General features: G+C 39.4%; 1 protein-coding gene across 11 annotated transcripts in view; it reads left to right on the top strand.

Moving 5' to 3' along the window:
* CXADR (CXADR Ig-like cell adhesion molecule) overlaps positions 1–16,470 on the top strand; it is a 252,397-nt gene that overhangs the window by 39,535 nt on the left and 196,392 nt on the right. For 10 of the 11 annotated variants that reach the window (XM_077997939.1, XM_077997938.1, XM_077997936.1 and 7 more), the window contains exons 4-7: positions 5,573–5,728; positions 7,633–7,755; positions 8,281–8,419; positions 12,071–12,254. In XM_077997939.1, coding sequence (XP_077854065.1) covers positions 5,573–5,728; positions 7,633–7,755; positions 8,281–8,419; positions 12,071–12,254 — 602 coding nt within the window. Of the gene's footprint in view, positions 1–5,572; positions 5,729–7,632; positions 7,756–8,280; positions 8,420–12,070; positions 16,453–16,470 lie in introns of those variants that run through there. The other variant, XM_015133097.3, reaches the window with a different exon arrangement.

The raw sequence follows: 16,470 nt of genomic DNA, 5'->3' as shown, positions 1-16,470 counted from the left end.
GGGGTCCTGGTGAAATGCATCATTCTGAATCGCACTAGCTAAAAATGTTTCTTGTGGTGTAAAAGTAAGTCAATCTGAAAAAGGAACCAGGATAAAGGAATATGGTAATGTTGGAAATTTGAATGTTCTGTGTCTTCATTGAGTTAACATGGAGTAACTTTTCTTTTTCGTAAATGTGTAAGCAAGTGAAAGATGAACACCTGGTCTGAATTCTTATCACAGACCCAGGAATTCCTGAGATCATAGCCCCGACTATACTTTCTTCCAACACTGCTCTCTAGGAAGTATTGAGTTGGAAAATGTATACGGAATATTAAGGGGTTCATGATATATGAAGCAGAAGATGTTTGATTATCAGAATGATTTATTGTGAAACCCCTATATGCTGGGACAGGTACACTGGGATAATGGGGTTGGCACATATTCCCAGAAGAGTTGTGGACAAGCGTGTGTGTGTGTTTGTGTATTGTCTGGATCCTGTGGGACCAGATTCAGGGTCACATTTGCAGTTCTCAGCTGAAGAGACCATTACAGCATGCAGCAGAACATTTCCCAAAAGGAACCTGAGTTGGGTGGCAGGGATGGCCCATAATGTGGTCTCAGTTCACTCATGGCAGGATCTGTGACTGCCTAGCCGTAGGAGTGGCCTTTTTATATTGAACTTTGAACCCCAGCGTGTCCTAAGAATGGGAAAGTGGGAAGCACTGACATAGTTCACCCTGAGTTACTCCTCAGGAGAATTTCTTAGCCCAGTGAGCCTTGGATTCAAACCAGGGAGGGAAGGAGGGGATAAACTGGGGATGAGAGGAGAAAGCAGGGAAGTGATTGTCGAAGAGAAGTAGGGATGGCTGGTACTCTGATCTGGACAAGATTGTGTCGGAGCCAGATAATTTCTTGTAGCTCTTTCTTCCGTGTTTTTAGATGAGTCATGACTGCTGCTGGGAGAAACCACCAGAATTGTATTCTCTTGAAGGTAAAAATTGGATTGAAGCTTATCTGTTAGTTTTGCCTGGAAATTCTGCCTGGATTATCTGGGGCGAAAGATAAGATGAAGTGCCCTCTAGTGACCCAACTAAGTGGTGGTCCCTGGAGCTGGTTTGATTCACTGATGGTGGCTCTGCCTAGTGCTTTGGTTCTTTTGTGGGAAATCTGAAGTAGTTGCCATCATGGCATTCACAGGGTAATGACAGTTCATTCATTGAGCTTCTGTGTTATGTAGCCATTAGCCCAGAGAGATGACTGTTAGTCGTCTGGATGTGAGGGGCAGCATGTTGCTGTAGCTGTAGCTTGCTCCGTTGCCATGCCTGCCTTGCTCTTTCAGACACAGCAGAAGCTCATGTGGATGCGGCTCAGTAAAGAAGTGGAAGTGGGAAATAACAAAGATAATTGATAGAAGGTTACTGTTGTGGCCACCTATCACGGGCACCTTCCCCTGGAGCTCTGAAAGGGCCTGTTTATTGAAACCTTTTGGTATAAAGAGACAGTTGTTTTGAAGAGCAGAACATGCACAGTAAACAATTCCTGGACATATATGGTATACTCCCACTGCACCATGCCACCAGATCACAGTGGCAACAGCAAGTGTAGTGGCTCCGTCATCACTGGCCTTAAAGGTCCTAAGGGATTTGCAAACCATTGATACAGGGCACGGCCCCTCACTACTTTTTATTTCGAAATAATTTTTAGTTTTGTAGAAAAGTTGCAAAAATATGAGGAAGTTTCTGAGAGTGGACCCATCATCTAATTTCCCCTAATGTTAACATCTTACAAAATCATATTATAATCATCAAAACCAAGAAATTATCATTGATACAATACTGTTAACTAAATTACAGACCCAGTTTGAATTTAGCTGTTTTCCAGTAATGTCCTTTTTGTACTAGGATTGCATCTGGAATCCACATTGCATTTATATCTCCTTAATCTCCTCCAGTCACGTCCGGGGGCACATGATGTCATGTCTTATTGTTAATCATGATCACTTGGTTTAGGTTTTATCTGATGGGCTTCTTCACTCTAGAGTTATTATTTTTCCCTCTGTAATTAAAAAATGTCTTGGGGGAGCTACTTCGAGACCATGCATATATGTTGTTTCTCATTTAACTTTTGCCTGTCGATTTTAGCATCTATTGATAGATTTTGCCTGGAGTCAGGGCATTTTGAACTCATCAGAAATTGTATTTCTTGGAAAGATGACATCATGATAAAAGCATCCCCTGTCTCATGTAGGGATTTAGAGAGTATTTCCAGTAGACTGGTGTAGCCACTAGCCTGGAAAGATGATGAAGTAATACATGTATGGAGCAGAGCATTACTAAATTGGTGGGATACTGTGTCCAGCTACAACTCGATGGTCACATACCCTTATCTGAGAAGGACTGTTGGTTGTGTTAGTGATCATGGAGGCAGATGTTCTGTGGACAATGACCAGTATGTGGGAAGCGCAGACCAAAGAAACATTTAGGGGACAAGACTTTATTGGTGCTCTCTTCGTGGTTTTCTTCTGTTCCAGCAGAGTACCATGGGTTAAGAATTAATCTTCCTCATAGTATGATGGTTGGATGTTGTCATGTAAAAGACTTGTACTTTCTCTTCCCAGTGGAAAGTAGGTAGGTCGTTCCAAAGTGTCATTCAGAAACCTGTGTGTTAGAATCTTGTTTTATTGTGGATGGGTTGTAGTGAGGCCCTGAATTTCCCAGCAGCAGTTTTAAATAAACTATCTGTTATTAGATATGTTTAGCTTGCTGGTTATATGGGAGAAAATGGGTATAGAAAGGGTGAGGGTTAGAGTTAGAATACCATATTACCCATAGATGTTTGATGCACAAAGCATTGCATCAGTTACTTATTTGCTGGTAATTTATTCTAATAAAGGATTTATTGGTAGTTTGAAGAAATGGAAGAGAACAAGGCTCATTTCATTGAAGACTCCCAGGATGAATTAATTTGCAAAACTTATTTAAAAGTCCAATTGATGTAGTCTCCAGAGCACCTGGTCAGATTGCTTGGAAAAATCAACAGTGCAGTTAAATATGTGTTGACCCTTATTTTAAAAATGTAACTAGTAGCGGCCGGGCGCGGTGGCTCAAGCCTGTAATCCCAGCACTTTGGGAGGCCGAGACGGGCGGATCACAAGGTCGGGAGATCGAGACCATCCTGGCTGACACGGTGAAACCCCGTCTCTACTAAAAAAAAAATACAAAAAACTAGCCGGGCGAGGTGGCGGGCGCCTGTAGTCCCAGCTACTCAGGAGGCTGAGGCAGGAGAATGGCGTGAACCCGGGAGGCAGAGCTTGCAGTGAGCCGAGATCTGGCCACTGCACTCCAGCCTGGGCGGCAGAGCGAGACTCCGTCTCAAAAAAAAAAAAAAAAAAATGTAACTAGTAGCAGATGAAGGGGAATACAATTAAATTTGTTAAGGAGCTACTAAGAAGGAGTAAGGTCATGGTTGACAACCTTAGTTGAAGATACCCCACTGAATATGACAAATCGTGTTGAGCCAGTTTTGGGAAACAATTTGACAATTTCTTACAGTGTTAAAATATGTACAGTCACCATATGATCCAGCAGTTACTAAGACAAAGGAAAGCATACGCCAGTGTTCACATGAGTGTTCAAGCGGCGTTGTTCATACTGCAAAACTGTAAAATGCATTTGCCTTTATTCATAGTAGTAAAAGAATAAAAACCCATTCATGACTGAAAAGATGAAAATCAGCTTAAACTAAAAAAGAAAAAAACAGTCTTGACATTTATCAGCCAGAAAGACAGATACAGATTAAAGTCAGCCACAGAGTTTATAGAAAACATTGTGTCTCGCAAAGATGTAGAGCAGTGGTAAAGCATAGACTATTGTTGTCTTCCGAATGTTGCCCCCAGACCCACACTGCACTACCCATCCTTTACTGGAATACTCAGTTACTAAATGGCCCCGCCTCCTCACAGCTCTCACTTCCTGTTTAATCCGCATTTTTCCTAATCTCAAAAACAACTGATTGAGAGCTGATGGCTACTTCCTTAGAACCTCCTCAGAATCCTTCAGCATCCCTGCTCTTGTCCAGTGGCATTCCCTGGTTCCTCATAATGCGTTCCTCTCTGGCCAATCTGATTTTGATAGACTCCATACTCCTTGTCGGTTTGGCTAACTAGGCTTTAACAGTAGCCCCAAACTGGAAACACAATCTTCATTAACAGGTGACTGGATAAGCAAACTTGTGTTATAGTCATTCATTGAAATACTAAAATAGCTATATATACAATAACGTGGCTCAGTCTCAGAAATGTTATGCTGAATAAAAGAAGACAAAAAAGTACCTACTGTAGTATTCTATTCATGGGATTCCAGAAGAAGAACTAATCTACGGTGGTAGAAATCTGATCAGTGGCTGCCTGGGTCTGGCGTTTTGGAGTCACATCTATTGTAACCAGCACGAGGGAACTTTCTTGGGAGAGGGTTGGAGTGATGCTTAATGGATATAGAAACATTTATTAGAAGTAATCAACCCACATGATTAACATGTTAACTTTATTGTGTGAATATGATATCTTATTAAAGTTCAGCAGAGGAGTATGCAGTGCCAGGGTGTTAATCCACCAGGACTGGGGTGAGCTGTTGCAGGTAATGGAGTTAGTAGCTGTTCTAAACAGTTACCCAGGAATACCTGGAATATAACCTCAGATTTCCTTTTTTGAAAAATTATTAAATATTCTTTTTTACACATGAATTTCCAGGCTGTGAATATCTTTGATTCAAGGTCTGGTTCTGTCACCTAGGCTGGAGTGCAGTGATGTGATCAGAGCTTCACTGCAGCCTCTAAATCCTGGTCTCAAGCCATCCTCCTACTCCAGCCTCCTGAGTAGCTAGGACCACAGGCACACATCACCACACCCAGCTAATTCTTTGAAGTTTTTATAATGACAGAGTCTCGCTGTGTTATCCAGGCTGGTCTCAAACTCCTGACCTCAAGTGATCCCCCCACTGCCTTGGCCTCCCAAAGTGCTGGGATTGCACTATGCCCAGCCCAGGTTTTCTTTTTTGTAGCCCGCTCTTTGGATGGATTTGAGTTGATGTAAATGCAGAATGCTAGTTGTTCCTTGCTACAGTAAGTGTCAGTATTGTTGATTATAAACTGCCTGATGTCGGGGCTGTGGCACCTAGAGGGTTGTGACTTGGTACGGACTGTCAGAGGGCTACATGTCAAGCATGGGGAAGAATAGCTGAGGAATGGAAGGGGGAGCTTCCTTGAGTCTCAAGTGGTCTTGCCGAAAAAAGCAAGTGCATCATTCTTGCTTTTTTTCAGGTGTGCCCCATGAAATGGACAGGCACCGAGCTATGCCTGAGATATTGCCGTATCTACTAATGCAGTGGCTGCTTGTGTGAGCTTATTCTTTGCTGTTTTGTGTCAGATAAAGCTGAATAAACTGATGTTGATCACTTACTGTGGTCTTTCATTCTTTTGTGAATTCTGAACCCAGAACCAACTGATAATGAGTCAGTGGTTGTGTACAATGCTGTATTCGTAAAACTTAAGTTCCATTCTTTTATGTAAATTTGTAATTCATTTTCTTTTTCAGTGAAGCCTTCAGGTACAAGATGTTACGTTGATGGATCAGAAGAAATTGGAAGTGACTTTAAGCTAAAATGTGAACCAAAAGAAGGTTCACTTCCATTACAGTATGAGTGGCAAAAATTGTCTGACTCACAGAAAATGCCCACTTCGTGGTTAGCAGGTACTGCTGATAATAGTATTTGTAGCAGGTGCCATTGATTGGACTAAAATCTAGTAGGGGGTGTGTGTGTGATTTGAGATAGGGCCTTGCTGTGTCGCCCAGGCTCACTGCAATCACTGCTCACTGCAGCTTCGACCTCCTAGGCTCAAGTCGTCCTCCCACCTCAGCCTCCCAAGTAGCTGGAACTAGAGGTGCATGCTATCACACCCCGCTAAGTTTTAAAAAAAAATTGTAGAGGCAGGATCTCCCTGTGTTGCCTGTGCTGGTCTCAAACTCCTGGGCTCAAGGAATCCTCTTTCCTTGGCCTCCCAAAGTGCTGGGATTACAGGCATGAGCCTAGGCATATATATCTCAGATTATATATTTCCGATTCCCACCTGCTTATATATTTCAGATTCCCAAATGCTTGCTTTCCCCTTTCTACATAGAGTAAACAGGATTTCCATGGGAATTATTCAGGGTTTTATAATATCAATTTAGTGTCATATATTATAAAGGAAGAGCTATTCTATGATTTCATTTTTTAGGGTATTTTTTTTCTTTTTTTTTTTTTTGAAACGGAGTCTCGCTCTGTCGCCCAGGTTGGAGTGCAGTGGCCGGATCTCAGCCCACTGCAAGCTCCACCTCCCAGGTTTACGCCATTCTCCTGCCTCAGCCTCCTGAGTAGCTGGGACTACAGGCGCCCGCCACCTCGCCCGGCTAGTTTTTTGTATTTTTAGTAGAGACGGGGTTTCACCGTGTTAGCCAGGATGGTCTCGATCTCCTGACCTCGTGATCCGCCCGTCTCGGCCTCCCAAAGTGCTGGGATTACAGGCTTGAGCCACCGCGCCCGGCCTTTTTAGGGTATTATAATTAGTTACTTTGGTGGTTTGTTTTTTTTTTTTTTTTTTTTTTTGAGACAAGGGGTCTCGCTCTGTCACCTAGGCTGGAGTGCAGTGGCAGGATCTTGGCTCCCTGCAGTCTTCACCTCCCAGGCTCCAATGATCCTCCCACTTCAGCCTCCTGAGTAGCTGAGACTACAGGCCTGCGTCACCATACCCTGCTAATTTTTGTATTTTTTGTAGAGATGGAGTTCTCCATGTTGCCCACACTGGTCTCAACCTCCTGGGCTCAAGCTCTCTTCCCCCCACAGCCTCCCAGAGTATAAGCGTGAGCCATTGTGCCTGGCCAATTTCTTTTTTTAATTGATGAGAAATGTTCATGATTATAACTTAGATAGTGGCTAAAGTAGAGTAAGAGTTGGATCTTTAGTGCTTCGACTAGATTTAAAATATAGTAATTTACCCATGGCTTGTCTATAAATTAAAAGCAAACCCATGTGACACTAACTAGAAAGTTACAAATTGGCCAAATCTGTTCACCCATTTGTTACAATTGACTTCCTAGTTCAAACTGATTACGAGGCTCCACCCCACCATCCACTGCATCCTGGTCTTTAGTAGGTTTTCTCTCTGCCTCTATTTTTTTCAAACTAAGAGACCAATCTGGGAGTCGTCTTCTGACTTCCTTTTGTATGTTTCTTCCATCTAGGGGGGAATAAAATAGGTTTTGTATGTTTTCCTGCTGTATGAGAGATCCTCTGTGGGATGCCATAGTGTTTGTAGTCTGATGTACCCCAAGATGGGTTTGCAGCAGCTACACAGTGGACCAACACGCCTGCTCCAGCCGAGGCTCTGTGGTGCAGGGGGTCATGGCTACTTTCACCTTGATACACATGAACTGGAAGCATGATTGTTTGAATTCTGGAAACATCTGTGTGGCTCAATGCCAGTTTGTTTGCATCCAGTCTTGGTCTGTCTTGCTTTTAACTGGATTGCCAAATTTGATAAGGGCTACATTTATTGACACCTGATAACAGTACGTACTATAAAAATGAGTTTGTTTTCTTTTTCCTCCTTCCATAGAAATGACGTTATCTGTTATATCTGTTAAAAATGCCTCTTCTGAGTACTCTGGGACATACAGCTGTACAGTCAGAAACAGAGTGGGCTCCGATCAGTGCCTGTTGCGCCTAAACGTTGTCCCTCGTAAGTATCTTCTTTCTGTTATGGTTTTGTTTCTGTTATCTTTATACCACCTCCTTTAGTTCCATCAGCAAATGTATATTAAGGGCAAGGGGACGCTGACTTTGATCAGAACACTGTGGTTTGATTATTAGCTTTTCTAGAAAAATATATTTTATTTAAAAAACTTCATAATTGCAATGATATATTAAGAAGGTAAGAGTTGTCAAATCAACCCTTGTACCATGTTTAGCTATTATGATGAGTAGCTTAGAACACTCTTATGTGTTAACCAAGATAGCTTTGAATATTAAAATCTTTCAGACAGGTTTTATCATTTTAATGCTTGAAACAGATTATACAGTTCAGAAGACAGTTCTTTTCATGAATTTTTTCCCCGGATCAAAAAGACGAAATAATTTGTCTCTTAAAGTTAATACATGTGATGAAATCAATCAAAAAATGTGTAGCCTAGCTTCAATATCTATATGTGTGTGTGTGTGTGTATATATATATATTTTTTTTTACTATTAATTCTTCTTATTTTAGCTTCAAATAAAGCTGGACTAATTGCAGGAGCCATTATAGGAACTTTGCTTGCTCTAGTGCTCATTGGTCTTATCATCTTTTGCTGTCATAAAAAGCGCAGAGAAGAAAAATATGAAAAGGAAGTTCATCACGATATCAGGTAATTAAGTGAGACAGGAGTTGACTGATGTATACCAAACATATGTCATGTCTCTAAAGCATTAGTTCTCTTATTAACCACCCGAAGCATCTTTCTTAGGAGAAGGGATAAAGCTTTGGCCCCGTTTTTCTCAATACATTTGAAAGCATTTACTTTTAACTCCAAGTGCAGAGCTCCAACCACCATTCATCGTGCCCCGCTCCCCAACCTTCTTGTACCCCATTTTAAGAGCCACTGCGAAATGATTAGCTCAAGACTGCCTGCCTTTTTGAAAAGAATTCCCACCTGCAGTGGGAGGGATGAAGCCTTCAAAAAATAAAGCGGATATTGAGGTTTGGAAAAAAAAAAAAATCTGACCTGATTGTATCAGGTAATTTGGTAGTTTGTAGAAAGATTGGTAGTATAATTTTTATTTTCCTTAAATATCATAAATCAGAAGGTCTTAACGAGAAGTGTGCATATTCGATAATAGAACTTTAGAAAGTAGTAACACATGACTTCACACCCTAGAAATTGACATTTGGTAGATCTGGGGTGGGGTCTGGACACTTGTGCAGGGACACTTCAGAGCTATTGTGGGTTTAGTTCCAGACCACCGCAGTAAATCACATGAATATGTTTTTCCGGTGCACAAAAGGTTATGTTTATACTATATTATAGTCTAAAGTGTGCCGTAGCATTATGTCTAAAAAAGCAGTGTAGATACCCCAATTAAAAAAGACTTTATTGCTAAAAAATGCTAATGATTGAGCCTTCAGTGAGTCCTAATCTCTCCGCTGGTGGAAGGTCTTGCCTCGGTGTTGATGGCTGGTGGCTGATCAGGATGCTAGTTACTTAATGTTGGAGTGGCTATGGCAATTTCTTTCTTTCTGTGGTGGTTGGGTTTTTCTCTTGTTTGTCTGTTTTCCGAGACAAGGTCTCGTTCTCTGTTGCCCAGGCTGGAGTGGAGTGGTGCAGTTATGGCCCACTGCAACCTCTGCCCCCTGGGTTCAGGTGAGCCTCCCACCTCAGCTTACCGAGTAGCTGGGACTGCAGGCGTGAGCCACCACACCTGACTAATTCTTGTAGTTTTTGTAGAGATGGGGTTTCACCATGTTGCCAAGGCTGGTCTCCAACTCCTGGGCTGCATTAGCTCCTACCAAGAATGTCAACCTGTCCTTTAAAGCTTTGAAGCCAGACACTGACATCTTCAGCCATTAAAGGCCTAGATGGTGTCTTCTTCCAGTAGAAGTCTGTTTTGTCTCTATTGAAAATCTGTTACTTAGTGTAGTTACCTTCATCAGCGCTCTTTTAACTAGATCCTCTGAATAACCTTTCTGTTGCTTCAGTTTGTATTCTTATGTTATGGAAATGACCTTTTCCCCTAATCTGATTAACCCGCCTCTGCTAGCTTCCAGCTTTCTTTCTGCAACTGCCTTAGCTCTCTCAGCCTTGATAGAATTGAAGAGAGTTAGGGCCTTGCTCTGGATTGGGCTTTGGTGTAAGGGAATGTTGTGACTATTTTGATCCTCTATCCAGACCACTAAACTTTCTCCATATCAGCAATAAGACTGTTTCGCTTTCTTACCATTCACGTGTTCACTGGAGTAACACTTTGACTTGACTTTAAGAACTTTTTCTTTGCATTTACAATTTGGCTTGGCTGTTTGGTGCAAGAGACTAGCTTTCAGCCAGTCTCACTAAGGTTGATTATTTCTGGGTTTGATTTAAAGAGAGCCCTGCTGGTGATTGCTTGGGTCCAGGAGTTTGAGCTTGCAGTGAGCTGTGATCGCACCACTGCACCCTAGCCTGGTTGACAGATCGAGACTGTCTCAAAATAAATAAAAGTTTTCTAAAAAGTAGAACTATGATAACTATTCCTTTTACTTGAACACTTAGAGGTCATTGTAGGGTTATTAAGTGGCCTAATTTCAATATTATTGTGTCTCAGGGAATAGGGAGGCCTGAGGGAGGGGTGAGAGAATCGGGGGGTGGTTGGAGGAGATGGCCAGAACACACACAACATTTATTAAGTTTGCTGTCTTATATGGGCATAGTTCATGCTGCCCCAAAACAAATTAAAATAGTAATATCAAAGATCACTGATCACAGATCACCCTAACAGGTATGATTATGAGAAAGTTTTAACTGTTGTGAAAGTTTCCAAATCGCAACACAGACATGAAGTGAGCAGATGCTGTTGGAAAAATGGTACAGGTACATTTGCTTGACACAAGGGTACCACACACCTGCAATTTGTTTAAAAAAAAAAAAATGCCATAAGTATCTATGAAGTGTGATAAAAGCAAGGCACAATGAAACGAGTACGCCTGTATTTTTTAAATGCACCAAAGATAACTCAGATACACAGTTATTCTTCGGTATCCATGGAGGACCTCCTGCAGATACCAAAATCCAAGGATGCTCAAGTGCCTGATATAAAATGGCGGCCAGGCGCAGTGACTCACGCCTGTAATCCCAGGACTTCGGGAGGCCAAGATGGGAGGATCATTTGAGCCCAGGAGTTCAAGACACCAACCTGAGCAAGATAGCAAGAACCTCTCTCTATTTAAAAAAAAAAAAAAGAAAAAGAAAAAGATACAAAATGGCGTACTGTTTGTATATAACCTGCACACATTCTTCTGTATACTTCGAGTCATCTCTAGATCACTTATAATACCTAATGTAAATACTATGTAAATGATTGTTATAGTGTGGTGTTCAGGGAATAATGACAACAAAAAATCTGTACAGGTTAGGTACAGACAATATTTTTTAAAAAATAATTTTCTATACATGGTTTGTTGGCTTCACAGATGTGGAACCCATGATTATGGAGGGCCAGTTGAGCTCTCTGTCAGTGTTTGGTATGAAAATTCTTAGGCTTAAATTCCCAGCAAACTTAAATCTGTAGTGTTTTCAGCTAAGGTTTCAGATAACTTTAATACAAAAATGATTTTTTCTTTTCTTTTAAAAATTTTTAAAATTTATCATTTATTTATTTTTTTGAGACAGAGTCTCACTCTGGCACCCAGGCTGGAGTGCCATGGCACAATCTCGGCTCACTTAAACCTCCACCTCCTGGGTTCAAGTGATTCTCCTGCCTCAGCCTCCCGAGTAGCTGGGATTACAGGCACCTGCCACCAAGCCCAGCTAATTTTTGTACTTTTAGCAGAGATGGGGTTTTGCCATATTGGCCTGACTGGTCTTGAACTCCTGACCTCAAGTGACCTCCACCTGCCTTGGCCTCCCAAAGTGCTGGGATTACAGGCGTGATTAAGATAGAAATATATTTGTAGGTGTTAGTGTTTTCTCAACTATAAAGTGTTACATGGCTGTAACTAGATTATCTTGACCAGTGATACTAGAATATGAATGATTTGAGATTTGTGTTTTGTAAGACAACATTCTAGAATCATCTACATTTGTGTAAATACCATATTTTATTAAGTGTGAAGTCATAACTCTAATCACAATGACAGATTGGGGACAGATGCAGAATTTATGACGTTATGGCTTGCACTTTTTGCTTTTTTGTGACACGCATACACACACACACTTTTATATGTTTGGTACCTAAATACAGGCTCTTATCCATGCTTCATAGCTTACATAATTGTAGGTTTTTAGAAATTTATTCTCTTGACATGTATTGGGGATTTTGCTTTCCAGGGAAGATGTGCCGCCTCCAAAGAGCCGTACGTCCACTGCCAGAAGCTACATAGGCAGTAATCATTCATCCCTGGGATCCATGTCTCCTTCCAACATGGAAGGATATTCCAAGACTCAGTATAACCAAGTACCAAGTGAAGACTTTGAACGCACGCCTCAGAGTCCGACTCTCCCACCTGCTAAGGTAGCTGCCCCTAATCTAAGTCGAATGGGCGCGATTCCTGTGATGATCCCAGCACAGAGCAAGGATGGGTCTATAGTTTAGAGCCTCCATGTGTCTCGTCTGTGCTCTCCATGTTCCTTTCCTTGTTTTGATATGTGAAAACCTATTCTGGTCTAAACTTTGTTCCTAGCCTCAAAATATAGCAAAAAATAATCAGGAACTGTAAGGAATATATTTTTGAAAATTTTTGTTTGGTTATATTGAAATAGTTACAGGTATTAAAGTTAGTAAAGACAAGTTTATCATCTGAAAAAGCTGGATTTTCTTTAAGAGGTTGATTATAAAGGTTTCTAAATTTATCAGTACCTAAGTAAGATGTAGCACTTTGAATATGAAATCATAGGTGAAGAAATTGGTGAACTTACTTGCATACCAAGTTGATACTTGAATAACCATCTGAAAGTGGTACTTGATAATTTTTACCATGATTTTTAGGATGTGTATCTCATTTATTTATGGCCCACCAGTTTCCCCCAAATTAGTGCAGAAACATCCATGACAAAATTACTTATGTATGTTTGTACTTGTTTTTATAGCTCCTTTGAAAACAAGATCTTGTGTTTGGAATATCTCTAAAAACATAGAAAACACTACAGTGGTTTAGAAATTACTAATTTTACTTCTAAGTCATTCATAAACCTTGTCTGTGAAATGACTTCTTAAATATTTAGTTGATAGACTGCTACAGGTAATAGGGACTTGGCAAACTCTTTTATATGCTAAAGGAGCATCTATCAGATTAAGTTAGAACATTTGCTGTCAGCCACATATTGAGATGACACTAGGTGCAATGGCAGGGATAGATTTTGTTGGTGAATAGTCTCATGCCTTGAGATCTGTGGTGGTCTTCAAAATGGCGGCCAGCCAGATCAAGGATGTAGTATTTCATAGTTCCCAACTAAATACTGGCTTTCCACTTTAGGTGATATTTTTCTTATTAGAAAATTATTATAACTCATTTATTGTTTGACAATTATAGATTGAAATTTCCTCATTTATTCTAAATTTTAAGTGGTTCTTCGGTTTCAGTGCTTTATGTTGTTTGTTGTTTTGGGATGGTGTTACATATTATATGTTCTAGAAACACGTAATCCTAAATTTACCCTCTTGAATATAATCCCTGGATGATATTTTTATCATAAATGCAGAATAATCAAATACATTTTAAGCAAGTAAGTGTCCTCCATCAATTCTGTGTTCCAGACTTGGGAGGATGTACAGTTGCTGTTGTGCGACCAAACATGTCCCTGTGTAGTTCTGGCAAATCAAGCTGAGCTTCAAAAATGTTTGAGTCTTAGTTTTGTGAAAGTGATTTATTCTTAAAAAAAAAAAAGAAAAAAGAAAAAGAAAAAAAGATAAGAAAAAGGAGTTAAGGGACTACTCCTCCTTGCCAAATGTGCTAAATATCATTTTAGGAGAAGAAAGTGGATGTATTGTATTTCCCTTAAGATTGTGAGGGAGTGTGGATATAGTAGAATGAGCCAACAGTCTCTTTATAATAAATACGGTCTGCAATAAATTCTTTCACTAGCTCTAAAACCTTTCCCTAGATTTTAGTAGGGAGTTGGTTTCTGTTAATATCTTTGGGTGCTGTGGTGGTAAATGCTACATTATAAATGGTGGCATGTATTTACGGTTAGAGTATTGTGTGTACACTTTTTAATGGTAAACTTAAGCTGAATGTGTAATGGATTTGTGTATAGTTTTACATATTTGGAAGCATTTTAAAAATAGGTTTTAACCTTACATAAAATTACTTTTATACTTGTGTTAACATTTTCATCTGTGCCTTTTGGGTAATTTAATTTCTATTATGAATTTCTGGTGCCTATGAGCTAGCTATCACCTACCTGAAAGGTGCTTAGAGGTGAAGGTACTGTTTCTAAAAACACATCACTGTGACACCTTTCTATCCTCACATTTCCAAGCTTGCCTCTTTTCTGTTCTTTGTGCATATCACTTAAGCGATTGTGTTATTCATAAAGATTTAGAAATTTCAATATTCCCAACACTCTGACTATGTTTCTGGTTTTATAACAGTAGCCATTTTTGAATGTCAGATGTTCGGCCTGTTTTATATGAATAAAGTTTATTTATAAAGTATTATAAAAAGTAAATAAACAGAACATTAATAATAAAATTTTGGTTCTTCCTATTCCTGACTTTCATATAATGAACATTATCCTATTGATCTAAGTAGAAGTTATAGAAAGTGGACACGTATAAGACTTTCCTTCCTTTTTTTTTAATAACACATGAGGAACAAGACTTTTCTTCCCATATATTTCATATTTTAGAGGACATTATTTTATAGGCTTATGTCTCACTGTAAAATTCTGTCAGCCAAAGAGTACTGATAAATTTTCAAGTAGTTCTCGCTGATAATTTCAGTTGAACCAGAGATCAAATATTTGCTCCCGAATTGCTATTGGTAATCAAGTAGTTGAACAAAAAATTACTAAAGCATTTCAGTTAGATCAGTCAAGGACAGTACTGCATCTTAATAGCAAAGCCATTTGATTCTACTTTATAACTGAGAGACTCGATACTATCCATCTCTGTAGGTTACAAAGGATAATTTGAAGAGAAATGGTACTTTTGAATATATAGTTCTGTACATTTTTTGTTTTTTTTAAAGAGATGGGGTTTCACTGTGTTGCCCAGGCTGGTCTCAAACTGCTGGGCTCAAGAGATCCTCCTGCCTCGGCCTCCCAAATTGCTGGGATTACAGGGGTGAGCCACAACATCCAGCCAGTTCTGTACTTTGAATATGGAGTCGTTTACAGCTATTTTTTTTCTTACTGGCAATCTTAACTAATATTATTCCCTTATTAGAGAGCCTCTCACTCCCCCACCCCCTAAAATGTCTGTGATTCATGACAGTAACCAATTATTCTGGACAAATTCCTTCCTTTTAATTTGAGCTATCTGCCATGGACTTTCTAAAATAGAAACACAGCCTGAGTGTATCTTAGGGAGAGTGGGATTGAAAAAATCCAAATCACTATCCATATAGATCATGGATATAAAGAGATACCTGATTTTTATTAAAAAGATACTTTTTAAAATTTGAGAGTTAATCTTGGAAATTTGGAACAAGTAAAGGGGCAAGTAAACATTTTGATTAAATATCAAAGGAACTCATTGCATGAAGGTGACTATCAAATTCTGTGATGTGTGGCTTCTTAAAAATATTCTCAGTGTCTTCTGTATGCGTGCAGCATGTACATTCGATGTTATGTGAATGTTAAGAGTTTTTTCTTCTAATTTTCACTTCAGCAGTGTTTAGGGCTTTCAGATGCCTTATTCCAGTGTGAACAGAAAAAGTTCGTATTTTATGTGGTTAATGCTTTGATGTGTCACATAAAGAGTAGTTTGTAGAAAATGTTGGCACAATTTTAACTTCTTAGTGGCTTGTGACATTATATTATATATATATATATGTACATATATCTTTATAACATTCCTGTGTTTAGTAGTGTAAATGTTCTGGGCAAGTTTTAATATTTTGAATGCCTTTGGATATTCCAGCAACAAAGGCATTATGTTCTGCAATAGGATTTCTTACTCATTTACCTATTTTAACACTGAGATAGGCCATAACTGAGCACAAATTCCTTTTATAAATGTCATAGAAGCAGGGAAGAATAATAAACAAATGTGTGAATTGTGGTTCAGTTTATTTATCTTTCGGGAAGGCTGATCATTTATCTTATAGCAGATAACACCAGCCTCCTATTCATTAAGGTTAACTTTTGTAAAGTATCTTATTTTATAATTTAAGAATATAGTACATATCAGTTGGGTTTGGTTTTAGTCATCGAGACTAAAAGTTCCATCAAAACAGAACTTCGTGTTTTCTGCTAACTTATTTAATGACACGAGTTTTAAGAGAACCACAATTCATTGATTCACTTATTCTTTTCCCTAATTGTGAATTTTAGTGAGAAATACACTTGTACTACTGAGAAAAATATTTTGACACTCCACGTGTGCAAAGTATAGAATTGATAGTGTCAGTTTCAGATTTTGTATGTACGATTTCTGGCTTATATATCCAATGGTGCAGATTTTGAAATTTGTAAGAACAAAATTTGTTAAGAAAAACAACTTGCTCTAGTTTTGTGACCTTGTGTACTTTTGAAATAAAATCGAGAAAGCATTTCTCTGCCTCATG

The sequence above is a fragment of the Macaca mulatta genome, chromosome 3 (genome assembly GCF_049350105.2).
Source record: "Macaca mulatta isolate MMU2019108-1 chromosome 3, T2T-MMU8v2.0, whole genome shotgun sequence".
Taxonomy (NCBI): domain Eukaryota; kingdom Metazoa; phylum Chordata; class Mammalia; order Primates; family Cercopithecidae; genus Macaca; species Macaca mulatta.
Note: the sequence above shows the minus strand (reverse complement) of the source record. Positions and strands in the feature narration are given on the sequence as shown.